This window comes from Coptis chinensis, chromosome 9 (genome assembly GCF_015680905.1).
Source record: "Coptis chinensis isolate HL-2020 chromosome 9, ASM1568090v1, whole genome shotgun sequence".
NCBI classification, from domain to species: domain Eukaryota; kingdom Viridiplantae; phylum Streptophyta; class Magnoliopsida; order Ranunculales; family Ranunculaceae; genus Coptis; species Coptis chinensis.
In genome coordinates this window covers 84,519,954-84,536,787 of record NC_141464.1, presented here as the reverse complement: position 1 = coordinate 84,536,787, position 16,834 = coordinate 84,519,954, and the positions used below count along the sequence as shown (strand labels likewise).

Sequence of the window (16,834 nt, the reverse complement as noted above, 5' to 3'; positions counted from 1 at the left end):
CTTTTTTTTGTGTTTGGATAGCCAGCATATACCAAGTAATAGGGAAATAACATTATTTATAGGAATTATTGTACCATATTACATAGTATTTTTAAGTTCTACGGTTGTGCCTATTAATAGGAGGAGTCAAGGAGACTATAGAGAAGGTAGTGATGTCTATCAGGGGACTTGATGAAGAGATGCAAGATATTTTCCTCTTTGTATTTTTGTGTAGATGAGAGTCTCTCATGTTTTGATTTTATCGTAAATTTTCTATTTATCTTTTTTCAATTTATTCTTCTTTGTATTGTGTGTGTAGATGAGAGTCTCTCATGTTTTGATTTTATCGTAAATTTTCTATTTATCTTTTTTCAATTTATTCTCGGAAGAGATTTTGTATTGGTTGGATACCTCATCCCCTTTTCGTGATATGTATCGTGGATATATCCCCCTTTTTGGGGATATTTTACATTGTTTGATATGCAAATATCGTAGATATTATAGATATTTCTTAATATATCATGATATATAATTTATATTTATTTAAAATATAATGATAAATATTAAATAAAATTGTTATCTAAACAAAATATCACCAAATATCCTCAAATATCGTAATATATTCTAAAATATAAAAAATATTGTTGAAATATGGCCAATATTTGCAGTTGTATATATCTCTAAACTTATCGCAATATTTATATTTTTTTCTGAAATCTCAATATTTATCACGATATATCACGACATTTTATACTATGCCTCATCCTACCCAATGATTCTTGTTCTTATATATCGGACTTAAAAAATAAAATAAAATAAATAAATTATCGGAATATAATAAATGGGAAGTATTACCCTAGAGACTTATTAGACTTGTCATCCCTGACTATAGATGAGGGAAGCATCCGTAGTCGTCCCTGACTATAGCTGGTCCTTTTACTTGTCCAATTGTTCCAAAATGGGACATGAAGGAAGCATCCGTAGTCATCATAGAAACCTGGAAAATAAAAAAATAACCATGTATTTAATATAATGATTTGATAAGTTTAAAATTATAAAATGAAAAAAGGAGTGAAATAATGGGAATAGGTTTACCTTTATATAGATGAGGTAACCTCCTCACTAAAGTAGAAAGTTACATTAGGAAACAAACATTAATTTTTAAGAAAGTTTCCTAATGTAACAAACAAAAAATAGAAGAATTGATATATTTAAAGATTCTTAGTTAGGAAACAAACATTCAATATGGATATCTCACAAAACCTTAATGTGATTAGGTATTTAGTGCCATTAGATTTACGTAAAACTTCCAAATGTGTACTAGAAGTGTCATACTCTCATGTATGTTTTTTTTTTTTGCTCCTCCTATTAAGTGAAGGTTAAAAATATACTAATTCTTGTACTAGGTATCTAATAGAGGCAATTTTTTTTTTTTTTTTATCTCTCTTCCCCTTTCATTTTAATTTTTAACATTTTTTTTTGTTGTTGCTCCTCTTAAGTGAATGTTAAATGTACGGATTCTTGTTCTAGTTGTCTAGTATACGTAATCTCTTCTCTTTCTTCCCATTTTCCTTTTAATCTTTAACATGTTTGTTGTGTTTGAATTATTCGTATTACTCCAAGATTGAGTTGGTTGATGTGATCATGAGAATTTGATATTGTTTGTTGCATCTCGTATACTTATTTATGATATATATTATTAGAGATGTTAATAAGACCAAATATAAATCTGATTAAATCACCGATTATTCGCATATTGCTCATTGAGTCATTAACTCCGAAAATCGATTTGCACTTGACTGACATTAGATTTCCTACTCTTAAATTTGTTCGAAGACTAAAAATTAATGTGGAACTGACTTAAATTTATAGTGGTTGAAAATAGATATATATATATACATTTATAGATATTTTTTTTGTTCTTTTGTTTTGTTTTTATTAGAATTATAGCTACTTTAGATTGTTGATGAGTTATACTACTTTGTTAAGAATGTACTCATCATGTAGATCTTTTCACAACTACGTTTGGTTCAAGGAATTTAAAATTTTTGGAAAGTTGTTTCTCTAAAAAATTATTTTCCTTGATTTCAAATTCCATAAAATTTTTTTTTGTGTTTGGATAACCAGCATCTACCAAGTAAAATAGGGAAATAACATTATTGATAGGGGAAATACCATTATTGAGGGAGGGATTATATTTGTACCATAAACAAATCAAAATTAGCATTTTTAATTTTTGGGAGGAGTTCTAGGAACATATTTTAGAACTTTGACTCCAAAAAAAGTAAACAAACTAAATATATTGAATTAGAAGCTAATTTTTTGTGTAGATGTTCTCCACACAATATAGATCATCCTCACAAAAAATCAATTCATTTTATAAGTTTCAAAATCGTTTATAATTGAAGTTAATATTTTATAGATAATGATCTCCTAACTATTGATTTTTTAAACATGTGATGTATATCCTCACAAAAAAATTAGATCTCAATTCATCTTGTAAGTCAAATAATCAAAAAATTACATAACTTGCAAATAATCAAAAAAATTGAAAAAAATTACAAACTTGTCAAATATAGTATCAAAAATGGTGAAAATGAACGGTCTACAATTAGCTAAATTTTGTAAATTGTCAATTTTAAATTGAAAATATTTATATACCAGAAGATAGGGCTGATTGTTACGAAATTATTCCACATATTACATACAACAACAGAAATATTTGGTTTTCGCAATTGAAAATGAACCTTATTAGCACTATCAGGAACGAAATTACAGATCACACAAGAAAAAAACGAACGAAGTTACATCATACCATTAAGGTCCACACTGCTAATGTAAGCCCACGTCCACCCTTAGCACAGTCAGCAGAGGGTAGTGCACTGAGGAATTTCAGCAGTTATTTGTTTGCCTTTCACAAGAGCATTTTAAAAATATATATAAAAAAAAAATGGTGCACATAAGTTTAACAATCTGCAGTTTCAGGTTAAGTTAGAACATAATTCTCAATTAACAACTAAAAGAAGTATGATGGGGAAAAGTCATTAATCGTAAAATTTACTCAATTTTATTTTACAGTTGCTGTGAAGTTTCATACATATTCCACATGCAATTCTTAAAATTGAGCAACTGCACCATAATCAGTACATGCATGTAAGAACATGATGATCTTTTACATGACGCCTTATGTTTTAAGAACTCAAAGATTTTCAGAACAAAGATACGGCATGAAAGTGCTAAACTTAAGAATCAATTCGAAACGGCCCTAGTCCCAGCCCGGTGGTGTAGTGAGGAGATCAGGCCCAAGGAACATAGCACCAGACACGATTGAATAATGGTGTAGGCATCAGTAATCAATCAAATGGGCAGAGCTGTTGGCATATCTTTGTGCATTGTTCTGATCATAGTTGTAACCTGCTGAACCATTGATCCAATCGCTTGAAAAACATAGCACCAGACACGATTGAATAAGGAGGACTCGGCATATCTTTTGGCAGTGCTGAACCTGATCCATCTGACAGGAGGACTTAACAACCAGTCCCTCCAATAACAACCAGCATCAATCATTTCTTCAAAGATTTCTATGCATCTATTGTATATTTTCTTCCTAGAGTAGGCCCCAAGTCTAGAAGTCCATGTCACCACATCAGGTTTTAGATTTTTGGAAGGAAGTGACTGGAAAAGTTCTTCCATTTTATCACAGAAGCCTGTGCGGCCGTATACATTGATCAAGATGTTGTACGTGCTGATATCTGTTTCATATGATCCCTTCACCATTGCATTGAAAACCTCTTCCATTTTTGTGAAATGACCCATCCGACCATAACTGTTAAGCATACTATTGAGGACAAATGTGTCGGGTTTGAGTCCGGATTTGTACATCTGATTCACGATTTCCTCGCATCTTGCTATGTCACCAATTTTTGAATAGGCTGATAAGAGTAGCATATGGGACTTCATAGTTGGAGTCATCCCTTGCCGCTTTAGTTCCTCAAACACTGACCGCGCATCTAATGAAAAAAAGTTCTCAATCCCCAGTTCCAAAAATATAACAGTGAAACAAAATATTTATAATGAAAATAAACCAGAGTAAGATTAATATTGATTACTAAATACTTGTATATATAAAAGAAGTTTTGTCTAAACTAGAAGACATAATAATAGTGGAAACTTATAGGTGCATAACAAGGAGAGAGTATCTCAATAAGAACTAAGGTATAACAGGTCCTTTACCTTCATGAAGACCAGCTCTGCCATATGCGTCTACCATAATGTTATAGGAAGCTCTATCTGGTTCACACCCCATATGCTGCATAAGTGAGAATATCTCAGCAGCACCATAGGGAAAACCTGCACGGCTGTTTTGAGAAAAAGCTTGGTACGAACGTGTATGGAGTTTGTACTAATTCACAAAACAAAACTGTCAGGTATTAATCCAATAACCTGTAGGCTTCCATTAGAGCATTATAAACATACACATCAGGCTCATGGCCATCCTCTTGCATCTTCTCAAATACTTCTTCCGCTTTTTCACAAAGTCCTTCCCTTGCAAATGCGTTGATCAGAGCAGTGTATGTGCAGATATTAGGTTCACAATTTTGACTTTTCATCTCATGAAATAGCTTTAGGGCCATATACGATCTGCATCCCTGCAATATAGAGAGCATTGAAACCTTCTGTTTTAGTTTTTAGAAGGAACGGAGGGAAAACAAGGACCTACTTTTCCATAAATGTTGATCAACATTGTATATGTGTCTGTAGTTGGCTGGCAGTGATCTCTCTTCATCCTCTGAAAAATCTCCACTGCCTTTTCAGTATTTCTTCCTTTCATTAGTCCATCAATATAAGCATTGTACACCACCACACCTGAGTAACATTATGATCTTTTGTATAAAAGTGGTATCACATCTTGCGGAGTAAATTGGTTGAAAATTTGGGTTAAGGAGTAGCAAAGTCGGTAAAACCTTTGGGTGATGATACCAGAGGTCTGGGGATCGAACCCCGCCAGCATCAAAGAGTTACTGATCTCATTTAAAACAGGCTTACCAATCAAAAAAAAAAAAAGATGGAGATAGACCCATTTTGTATCCAGTTTTAATTTTGATGCAAGTTTGGTTGAGCGTGCACAAATACTACAAACTAATTTTAAAAAATGAAAAGCCTGTTCCAGCATTCATGCATATTTGATACCAATGACATGCAATGGTGAAAACTTAAGTAACTACAAAAGATAAAGCTTTCAATTTATATGATACTATGTTTAATCTTGGGTGCACATAACGAAATCGCAAGGCATTACAAGGAACATACTAGGAGGCAGGCCATACTTTCGCATCTCCGCCAGAACAGCTTCAGCCTTATCTAGCAACCCAGATGTGCAGTAGGCCCGTAAAAGAAGAGCATAAGTATCTTCAGTGGGAACACATTGTGCTTTTTGAAGTCCTAAGTAAGCCGATTCTGCTTTCTTATACTGAGACATTTGCCCATAGGCGTCTATAAGTAAATTGTAGCACATAACATCAGGTTTGAAGGAGCTTCTCAGCAAAATCCACTCACAAACCTGCATAAAATGGTTTAAGCTACAACCCCAAAAGAATTCTAAAGTTGATCAAGGTATACCTGGCTCTAGCTTCATGCAACAAAAGATAACAAGTACTATGAAATTTAAACACCAAGAACTCTTACCAATACTATCAAATTCCACTGCTTGTTGAGGCGGAGTTGAACAACAACATTAATGATGTCATCCCAAGTTGCATGAGTCAGTGGAAGATTATCAAGAGAAACCCAAACCGTTTCAGCATTTACTTCCTTCTGCAAGAAATTCAAAATTTTCTGACTAGTGGGACTCATCACAGGGAACACGCCATCTACAAACCCAGATCCGTATTTCCACCCACGCCCTCTTAGGGAACCACCTAGAAACACAATGTTTTTATTGCTATAAATAATTTATGCATTACATGAGATGCTTAGAGTTTTGGAAATGGCTCATTGGCACCTGACCAAGATTTTTTTTTTCTGGCGTCCTGAATAAAAGAGTAAGTTACATATAATCAAGCATTACCCTTTTTTCTAGATAACTTTTTGTGATTGAAGCTTCTCAATTTGCCACGTTTGTCAAGATAAAGACTGTCACGATTACTCTTTTCAATAGTGTCATTGCTAGATTGCTTTGCTCTGCAGCTCAAGCTGGTCTTATAACTGAAGAAAACAAGTGTAGATGTTGAGAACGTATGCGTAAGTGTGCATTTGATCGTCAGCCTACATAAACCATTAAATAACTGAAATTTCAAAAATATTCACAGATGTAAATCAGTGGACTGTAAAACTTGCTTTATGATAACTAGAAAACTATTTTATGATAACTACAAAAGGCTAACAAAATATCATGATGTGGGAGATAATGGAAATTCGGTGGATTTGAACATCTGCGGAAAAGTAAGTGGCGAGAATGGCGGCAATGTAATAATGTAGGATCATCAGTGTTAGTGAACATCAACTTATCTGTGTCATTGTAGTATTTAGTTGATCTCACTAAATAAAAGTATTTCTTTGAGTCAATGATTACTAACGAAAATCTAAAAATTATTTGAAGAGAGTTAAGAAAACACAAATGACTTGTGATTGAAATTTGAAGAAGTACATTCCATTCACTAATAATAACCTGAATGCGTACCGTATTACAAAGAGAATGACAATAAGCTTTCGGGAATCTCACACTTCACGATCACCATTCCACTCATGCTCTTCACAACTACTCCCTCCTTTTTCGAAATTTTGCCCCCCATTCTTCCACCTATCACATATCTCTCTTTGTTTCATCTCATAGAATTGACGTTGCATTGGTGGCATATGGTCAAGATTCATATCCATTATTTTCCTATCTCTCTCGAATTGGCGTTCTCGCATCTCTAATTGTCCTTGTCGAACCTTTTCCTCTTTCAAGTGCAAGTTCCTGCGTGCAATGTCTTCACTCCTTGCTAGTCGCTCGTCAATTGAAGATATAAAAGTCTTCAATAATGTATTTGATTCTTCCACAACTTTAGACAAGTGGATTATTTGCTCGCCAGTTTCCTTTTTCCCATCTTCCTCAGCCTCTCTTCCAACTGATCGCTCCCTAAGAAGTGTATCTAGAGATGTTGGGGTTTTATCCAAATCCAAGAGAACTAAGGCTGGTGTAGCCGGTTGTGATCCAGGACTGGTGGGAGTTGACGACGCTCCCTCGATTGCAATAGGATCATTCTCCAATGTGGGCTTCATCTTCTTACTGTCTCTGCTCATGGTGTTGAATTGTACCACGTGTAAATCTTGCCATTTTGGATTGCCTTTCAAAATCTCCCAACAACTATCCCACTTGAATGGACATTTATGAGCTACACTAAAGAGATGTTTTGCTTCCGCGATCTATGTAAAATGAATATATGAATACTGGTTATTAGAAACAGGTTCAAATGGCAGTGAAGACAAAAGCTAAATGTTTGCTTACCAGGCTTTGTGTGGTGACACCACGTTTGTTAGTGGCTTCTAATTGAGTAATAAATCCACATAATCTATTTATACTTTGTTGGATTATACCCCATCTGGCCGAAATAGCTCTTGCGGTTCGATGAGTTTTAACTCCCAGAAGCTCATTAAACGCCTCCAAGACACGATCCCAGTATGTAGTCCTGTGACTTGATCCAAGGGCCTCGTTTTCTTTAACAGCCAACCAAGCTTTACAAAGAGCTTCATCCTCTAAAAGTGAAAAATTTGGTCCCCTCCCACCATTGTTTGACGTTTGTGATTCCATCTTAGGAGTTTAAATACAAAGTAAATTAAACACAGAAAAAATAAAATGAAGTAACTGAAACTTGAGGGACAAATGAATTCATGGCATACACTATTATCACTAAGGGTTAATATCTTAAACCATTGGGCAAAGCTGTTAAAGACACAGCAAAAGGAATGTATCGCGGCACCTCACTGTTACAGGTTGGGATTAGAACCAAAAGAGGTTTTCAGGATAGGGCTAGTTAACAATCTGAGCACATTTCTTTCCCACTATCATCCTAACTTCCCCAGTTATCAAGATAGTTCAAAGCTTCAAACCCTCTACCTTAGCTGAATATTAAGTGATTCATACAGAGAACCATATGACTTAAACAACCAAAACATGCTACATACTATCAAGTGTAAACAAAATCCAACTAAACTGAATAACAAGACAATAGCAATAATGCATAACAACTTAAAGGAAAAATAAAGAGAAAGAGAGTAAACTTACATGGATTTAACCAAACAAGAGTTGTAGTGGAATCCCAGTATACTAGCTAGAACTGAAGATATGATGGTGTGTGACTCTCTAAGTAACCTCAGAGTTCAGATAACCTTGCTTGGGCTTGTAACCAAGTGTCCAAGTGTACAAGCCATGGCACGATACATTCTGAAATTTCGTGGCATACCATTTTATTGATTAAATTGGCCAAGAACAAGAAAAATGTAAAGTGCAACTTTGACAATTTTGATGAAGACATAATTAGTTGTTAGCTGAGCTTAATTGAAAATTTTAATATCTAATTTGACCTATGAAATTCTATTGGTCATCTCATTCTCATCAGCCACCAGTCAACAAAATAATGTTCAGCCGGCATTCACTAAGTCAAAACAAATAACAAAAAGAGGCAAAACAAAATTAAATTAATTATTTTTTGGTTATTCAAATTAAAATGGTAAATGTCTTTTTCCGCTTTATTAGACAGCCGGTCATCACCATCCCAAAAGTAAGTGGTCGGTTTGGCCGGTCTTACACTGGGCCGCCACTATCTGACCAGAAGGAATCATTCTTTTTTCTTTTACATATTTATCCTCGTTCAATAATTCAATTTACAATTGGTCTCAAAATAATGCAACATTGTCACATTGTCACATACTAATGTTCACAGGAATGACAGCATGAAGAAATTTTCACAAAGTTTTCATTTCACTTTGTTTTTTGCCAAATTCTAGAGTACCTAGGTTGTACCTGCGCTATGAAATTTGGGCCCTCCATCAGGCAAAAGGTGGGACTTGGGAGTGTATTGTATGGCAGATTCTTTAATCAAAAGTGTCTAAAACCAGCACACCCATAAAAAAGTGTACTCTAGAACTGCTATTATTTTTTTTTCGTTTTTTCAAAGTCTCATTTATTTGTGATTTTGAAGTCTAAGAACATCTGTAATGGTGAGGCCTCTTGAGCATGAAAATTTGGTGTTTTTCATCTTTAATTGTGTAAACCTCTTGAATACCAAACCAAAAAAACACAAAATCAGCAAGAATTTGGTGTTTGCTTTGATGTTAAACCAAATGTACAACGCGGTGTTTTTCCCAACACCACATAGAGCAAAAACACTTTTTCATTTATAGACAAAACACAAGCCGGAATTTTCTCTCACGGTGTTCTAAAAACAACAATTGTGTTGGGATTTATTTGGCACGGTTTTGAAAATACCACGACATATATTTAGTGCTCATTTTTTTATGTTTCCACTGAAAATTGTTTGGTGTTGGTTTGCTTAAAAAAAAATTAGTATTTTCCACTCTCACCATTAATCTAATACCATAGTAGTAAAAAATGCAGCCAAATATGAAGTTGACTTATTGGCACCTATAATAATGAAAATTTGACACGGAACATTCTATTATTGAGGGGCAATGAGGGGCAATGAAAGTAATTTAAGTAACGTTTAAAGACTGAAATACTACTAAACAATAAGGTGGGCGCGCTTTCAAAACCAAAAAACTCTGCTCCTATTAGCTGCCTCTAGGGTCCACGTACACTATCTTTCCTTTCTTCTTCTACGCATACTTATAGTAACTAAATAAAAATTTACGTTGCCAGCATTTTCTCTCTCTCTCTCCATTTATATATCACACCTCTTTCTTCTTCTTCTTCTACATTCATTCATAACAACACAAAGTCACAAAGGCACAAAGCAAGCAATACATATATAACTCTCTAAATCTCTTTTGATCAATCAGCTTTACTATATACATCAAAAGAGAGGTGGCCAATATCAATATATATATATATGCTTTTTTGATCATGGATATTCTTTGTATCTTATCTTATATGATCTTGTTATTTTTGTTTGTTGCTTTTTACTGTTGTTTTTGGTGATCCAAGAGTAGATGGACAAGTATGAATCTTGCTTTTATACTTCTGTTTTAAGTCTGATCATGGAAACTTTCATTAGTTTGTGTTCTTATATTTGATCTGATCATGTTTCTGATTGATTAATCAGTGATCTGAAAGCTTATTAGATCTTAAGCTTTTTTATCCTAACTAGTAACGTTTTTAAGTCTTTATTTAATTAAGCTTTAATTATATTAGCTGGAGATTAAAACTGATTATTATTCTTAGTTTGACTTATTTAATGACTGCCATGTAGGAAATTTAACAGTTGAAGAGTTAATTAAAGTTTGGTGGTGAGGTGAAACTGAAACAGCCCAAGGGTATAAAATCTTTCTTGTGTTTGGTTTGGTTTATGTGACAGGATAACTCTTTGGTCATATTCAAGTCACTACCTAATTTTTAATTTAAGGTTGCCAAACTTTATTACTTTGTTGGACAGTATTTTATTTTTATACCAATAATAGATCATACATACTAGTTTTAAAATGTATTTCAATATAGCACGACCCTACTTAACTCTATTGTATGTGATAGCACTATTTTTCCTTATGGATGCCCAAGAAATACAAGAAATGGATAGCTTGATTGCTAACCAGTCCATATTTTTTTTTTTGGCCAAATTGATCTGTGTAAAACTATCTATAAAAATTGCATTCATTTAGAACTTGTAAGTATCTACTGAATTTTGGTTTCAAGCATTAGTCCAATGGCAATGGGTGGAGTTTGTTATGAAACAGAATGTGTACAGCCCAAAGTTGCCAAAATAATATATCAGTTAGTGTATTAAGTTATTTTCTTCTGAAAGAGATTTCAATCAAGATTGTGATAGAGTTTTACTATGTGCATTTCAGGTTTGGAGAATATTATTGCCACACTGTCTAATATAACTCAGAGCTAGCAGCTATGGAAGACACTACTAAAGAAGTTTCTGATATCCAGGTGACAAAGGTTGATAGCATTGACAGTGATGTTGCTCATCCTATTAAGGTACTTTCCTCAAAGTCCGGATCTCTATTGTAGATTTTTTTTGTAATAGGGCGAGCTTTTGTTTTTGAGTCATTGTAACGAGTGGGATTTGTGTGCTTTACAATGACACCATAAATTAGTCGTTAAGTTGTGCTTCAGTAAGTGATTGCTGCATAACTCTATGTTTCTGTAGCACCCGGCCTGCTTCTATCTTTGTGACTGCTGCTTTTTTAACCTGACCTCAGGCTTTGCATGTCAAACTTCACAAGTAGCATGACCCGTGTATCCATTGTTGTATTTTCATCCTGTTTTTGGACTGATCTAATATGTAAATTCTGAATTAAAAAAGTTTCGTTATATGTTATAACCTGTTCTATTATGTGATATTGACTCTGATAATGATATTTTATTACAGGTTGATGCAGGGAAAAACGAAGTTTTAGCCAATGGGGCATTGCAGCATAAGGAAAAAGACATCAAAGAGCCAGAAGAGGAAAATGCTTTGGAAGGAGAATTCATAAAAGTGGAGAAGGAAGCATTAGATGTGAAGGACAGTCCCCATACAGATGAAACCACAAGAGATTTGGAAATTAAACCGTCTGTTGTACAAGACAGCTCAAGCACTTTACAGGCAAGTAGAGACCTTTTGGAAGCCCAAGAGAAAACAAAAGAACTCGAGCTTGAATTGGAAAGACTGACTGGGCAAGTAAAGCATTCTGATCAGGAGAATGCTCATCTTAAAGAGGAAGTTCTTGTTACAAAGCAGAAGTTGGAAGAGACTGTAAAGCATTGTGAAGAACTTGAAGTCAATCAGAAAAGAGTGGAAGAACTGATCCTACAAACTGAGGAAAAGTACAAGTCACAGATCAGCACTCTCCAAGAAACATTGCAAGCTCAAGAAGCAAAGCACAAGGAGCTGACAGATGTCAAAGAAGCATTTGATGGGCTCACCGGTGAACTTGAGAACTCAAAAAAGAAGTTGCAGGAGCTTGAGCAAGACCTACAATCCTCGGCAGGTGAAGCACAAAAGTTTGAGGAGCAGAGTAAGCAGATAGGATCACACGCGGCATCCGAGACACAGAAAGCCTTGGAGTTTGAGAGGTTGCTTGAATTGGCAAAAGCGAGTGCAAAAGAAATGGAAGATCAGGTGGCTTCCATACAGGAAGAAGTGAAGGACCTATACAAGAAGATTGCTGAAAATCAGCAGTTAGAAGAAGTGCTTCGGAATACTACAGCAGAGCTTTCTGCAGTTCAAGGAGAGGTGGAGCTTTCAAAATCGCAAGTTTCAGATTTGCAAAAGCGGTTTTCTTCTGAGGAAGACAGTAAAAATGAACTGATCCAGGAACTTGACATGCACAAGGCATCAGAGACAAAGATGAAGGAAGATATTCTAGCCCTAGAGAGTCTTTTTTCGTCAACTAAAGACGATCTTAAGGCAAAGGTCACTGAGCTGGAAGAAATCAATCTGAAACTGCATGAGGAGGTGGAAACAAGACAACTGGTTGAAGGTAGAATGAGAACACAGGAAGAACATATCTCAAGTGTACAGGAGGAGTTGGCGAAAGTGGCTGGCGAGAAAGTAACTCTCGAGGAAGCTGTGAAGGATCTTAAAACTAATGTATTGGAAATGAAGGAGCTGTGTGGTGATCTTGAGACCAAGCTAAAGTTGTCGGATGAGAACTTCTCAAAAGCAGACTCACTTCTGTCTGAAGCCTTGTCAAATACCGCAGAACTGGAACAGAAGCTGAAGTCTCTTGATGAGCTCCATCAAGAGTCCGGGTCTGTTGCTGCCACTGCTACACAACGGAGCCTCGACCTTGAAGATATAGTTCAAGCTTCCAACACAGCCACAGAAGAAGCCAAGTCACATCTTCGAGAGATTGAGACAAAGTTAATATCTGCAGAACAGAAGAATCTGGAGCTTGAACAACAGCTAAATATGGTTGATCTGAAAAACAAAGATGCTGAAAGGGAACTAAAAGAATTTTCTGACAAAACATCTGAGCTCGATTCCATGAGTAAAAAGGGTCGAGGAAGAAAAAGTGCTCCTGCAGAACCAAAAGCTTGAAGCTGAAGTAAAGCTAACCGAATTGGAATCTGCTCTGACCCAGTCTGCTTCAAGGAACTTAGAGCTTGAACAAGAGCTCCAGGATGTTTCAGAAAAGTGCACCAAACATGAGGGTCATGCAACTTCGACAAATCAGCGCTGCCTTGAGCTAGAAGATTCACACAAGGTATCTCAATCCAAGGTAGAAGATGCTGACAGGAAGGTAGCTGAATTGGAGATGCTAGTGCAAACAACAAACTACAGGATCAAGGAACTAGAGGAACAGATAACCACATTAGAAACAAAATACAATGACAAAGATGAAGAACACAAGCACTTTTCTGGAAAGGCATCTGAACTTGCAACGCAAGTAGAGCTATTCCAACAAAAAACATCACTCCTTGAAGCTGAATTGCTAGCAACAAATGAGAAGGAAAAGGAACTTACGGAGTCCTTGAATGTAACCATTGAAGAAAAGAAAAAGTTTGAAGATGTGTCAAACAGTTCAAGTGAAAAGCTTGCAGAGGTTGAGAATTTGCTGGTGGTCTTGCAGAATGAACTGAAACAAAGCCAAGACAAATTGGAGAGCGTCGAAGAAGAACTCAAGGTGTCTGGTGTCAGAGAAAGTGAGATATTGAAGAAATTTGAGATTGCCAATACTCAGGTAGGGGGACAAGGTAAAATAATTGAGGAGGCCACTGCAAGAATCTCTGAGCTGGAATCCTTACATGAATCTGTGTTAAAGGATTCAGAGCTAAAGCTGCAAGAAGCAACAGTTAATTTCTCCAACAGGGACACTGAGGCTAACTCCTTGTCTGAGAAACTGAAGATTCATGAAGATCAAAAGAAAGTTTATGAAGTGCAAGTGGCAGAAGCAGATGAAAGAGCAGCTTCTCTGAAGGTTGAATATGATGAAGCTTCCATGAAACTATTAGGTCAGGAAAGCATCATTGAGGAACTCAAAGGCAAAGTTTTGGAAGCGGAAAAGACAGCTGGACAGTCTCTTTCCGATAATGAAATGTTGGCTGAGACAAACGTTCAGCTCAAAAGCAAGATTGATGAGCTTCAGGAACTTCTGAGTTCTGTCCATGTCGAAAAAGAAGCTACTTCTCAACAACTCACTCACCACATGAATGCTTTGGCCGACTTAACAGACCAGCATACAAGAGCATTCGAAGTTCAGTCTTCAACGGAATCTCGTATCAAGGAAGCTGAATTGCAATTACAAGAAGCCATTGAGAGATTCAGTCATAAGGATTTGGAAGCTAAGGACTTGACTGAAAAGCTGAATGCACTTGAATCTCAGATAAGAATTTATGAGGAAACAACTAAAGAAGCATCTGCTGTTGCTCAAAGCCAAAAGTCTGAGCTAGAAGAGGCTCTCTTGAAAATAAAACACTTTGAAAGTGTTGTCCATGATCTTCAGGTTATGGTTTCTCAGTTTGAAAAGGAAAGTGAAGGACTAGCTGTGACAAACTTGAAGCTTAATGAGGAACTGGTAGTGCATCAATCCAAGGTGATCCATTTACTGTTAATACTCAAGTTTTAGTAATGAAATGATTTATCTAAAACTCAACTATTTTATGTATCTGTTATTCTCAGCTGCCTGATTCGAATAAGGAATTTTTGCAGGTATCTACAATTATGGAGGAGAACAACAGCCTGAACAATACATACCAAGTTGAAAGAAAAGAACTTCAAGAAATGATAAGCAAACTCCAAGGAGAGAGTAATGAACAGAAGGAATTAGAAGAAACTCTAAGGGGTGTTGTGGAAAGTCTCAAGGCTGAGCTAGCTGAGAAATCTGTGGTTCAAGCTCGTGTTGTGGAACTTGATCAACAGTTGGTGTTGGCTGAGACTCGACTAAAAGAAGAGGTAGGTTCTATAGCTAAAGAGACAAAGCAACATAAGAAGTTAAATACTTGAATCATCTTTCTCAGACATTTTAACTGGATGTAGGTTGAGAGCATCAAGGCAAAGGCATCTGAAAAAGAGGCAGAACTACTATCCAAATTGGAAGAGCATGCACACAAACTTCAGGACAGAGACATTTTGGATGAGAAAGTCATTCTACTTCAAAAGGATCTATCACTTGCTCACGCTGGGATTGCTGAACAGGTTATTCTTCTGTTCTGCTTTCAGATAAACTTTTAGCTGTAATATGTACTGTGATTGATATGATGGGCTACAAGCCTACAAAACTGGGTTTTAGAAGACTTCAACTGATAGTAATTTAAGAAACTGCTGCCTAACAGTTGTTCTTTTCCTCTAACAGAAAGAAGCAGACTTAAGAAAAGAGATAGAAAAAGATGATGCTTTAAAGAATTCCCTTGGGGAGCTTGAAGCCAAGTCGCAACAGGTCATAGTGCTTGAGAAGCAAGTCGAAGAACTTGAACAGAAATTGCATCTTGCTGATGCAAAATCTATAGAAAAGGTCAGTTCAATATTCATGACTGTTGCTTGTTCACCATTAAATCTACACTTTCCACACATATACATTTTTACAATTCTCTGTTTTGGTTTAAGTCGCTGCTCCCTTAAGCATGCATCTCCGGATTTCACAATAGCTATCTTGTAAGTTCTTGCAGAATGTCCATTTCAAAAACAATTTCATACTCATTTGTTCTCTCCTGTTCATAACTCTCACAGGATGAAGAAGCCAAGAAACTAGCCGTAATCCATGCAGAGTTAGATGACTTGAAGAAAAAATCTAGTCAGACTGCTGAACTAGAGAAGAAGATTGAGGAACTAGAGAACAAGTTGAAGTTGGCTAGTAACATCTCCAAGGAACAGGCAAGTTTACCATGTCGAACTTCGTTTGTTTCCATCACGACTATGAAAAACAGTAATATGATACTAATTATGAATTTTTGTGAAGGTTTTGTTTGTTTTTAATCAAAGATCGATAGTGTGTTCCTGATTGCAAGTATTTTCATCCATTTTCAGGTTGAGCAAAATGAAGGAGTAGAGGTGAAATCTAGAGATATAGGATTGAGCGTCTCGACTCCATCAAAAAGGAAGCATAAGAAAAGGTCATCAGAAGCAACATCCACTCCAACTTCTTCAACTTCAGTGATCCATGCTCCAACTTCAGAGGGTTCTTCTGCCATGAACTTTAAGTTCATCTTTGGAATCGCTTTGGTATCTGTGATTATTGGCATTATCCTAGGAAAAAGATACTAAGCTTGCTTGGGTTTTATAGTCACTCAGTGTCTGCTATTGTAGTTTTGTATGTTTTGGAGAGAAAAGCTTTTAGTGTGGAAGCAGTTGAGGTTTTGAAGTTGGCAGGGACTTTCTTTTATTTCATCCCTACCCGTCTGCATGGTTTTATAGTGGATTGGTATATGATTCTTGATTATGTTTGTTGCCTGGTCTATGTTCGCAGAAGCTTTCTATAAATTTTGTACTAGACACTTTTTTTTTGTGTGTACACAGGGGGGAGACCCTAATTTCCCCATCTAGTTGGGGGAAATCCTAATTGGCTCATCTAGTAGGGGGTTGACCGTGTTTTTTTTGTGTGTACTCAGGGAGAGACCCTAATTTCCTCGTCTAGTTGAACTTTGGAGTAGGCATTGGCCTGGGAACTATTGTCAGATGATATTTTGCATAGAGAACGGAGGGAACTAGGGATCTTTCTTTGTAACTTAGTGAGGCTGAAATAAAATTTTTGGCGTTGAGAGATATTGAAA

The 16,834-nt window shown here is 35.9% G+C and overlaps 2 protein-coding genes across 5 annotated transcripts; one reads left to right on the top strand and one right to left on the bottom strand.

Moving 5' to 3' along the window:
- Positions 1-3,023: 3,023 nt before the first annotated feature.
- On the bottom strand, positions 3,024-8,520 carry LOC147479008 (Tetratricopeptide repeat (TPR)-like superfamily protein). 4 transcript variants are annotated; one of them, XM_086582982.1, is made up of 9 exons: positions 8,246-8,520; positions 6,047-6,243; positions 5,665-5,897; positions 5,290-5,539; positions 4,700-4,845; positions 4,423-4,628; positions 4,213-4,337; positions 3,485-3,989; positions 3,024-3,416 (listed from the first exon to the last, which is right to left on the bottom strand). In XM_086582982.1, coding segments are annotated over exons 1-9 (1,755 nt in total). In that variant the 5' UTR covers positions 8,248-8,520; the 3' UTR covers positions 3,024-3,325. The 4 variants fall into 4 exon arrangements, with proteins under 4 accessions (XP_086439108.1, XP_086439110.1, XP_086439109.1 ...); XM_086582984.1 differs by having other exon boundaries at positions 6,047-6,183; positions 8,246-8,380; XM_086582983.1 differs by lacking the exon at positions 8,246-8,520 and adding an exon at positions 6,659-6,854.
- A 1,300-nt stretch (positions 8,521-9,820) lies between these two features.
- LOC147479007 (uncharacterized) lies at positions 9,821-16,519 on the top strand. The gene is given in 9 exon segments (XM_086582494.1): positions 9,821-10,010; positions 10,983-11,119; positions 11,514-13,115; positions 13,117-14,661; positions 14,778-15,020; positions 15,105-15,263; positions 15,421-15,579; positions 15,795-15,938; positions 16,092-16,519. Coding segments are annotated over 8 exon segments (4,173 nt in total). The 5' UTR covers positions 9,821-10,010; positions 10,983-11,035; the 3' UTR covers positions 16,329-16,519.
- The last annotated feature ends 315 nt before the right edge of the window (positions 16,520-16,834 follow it).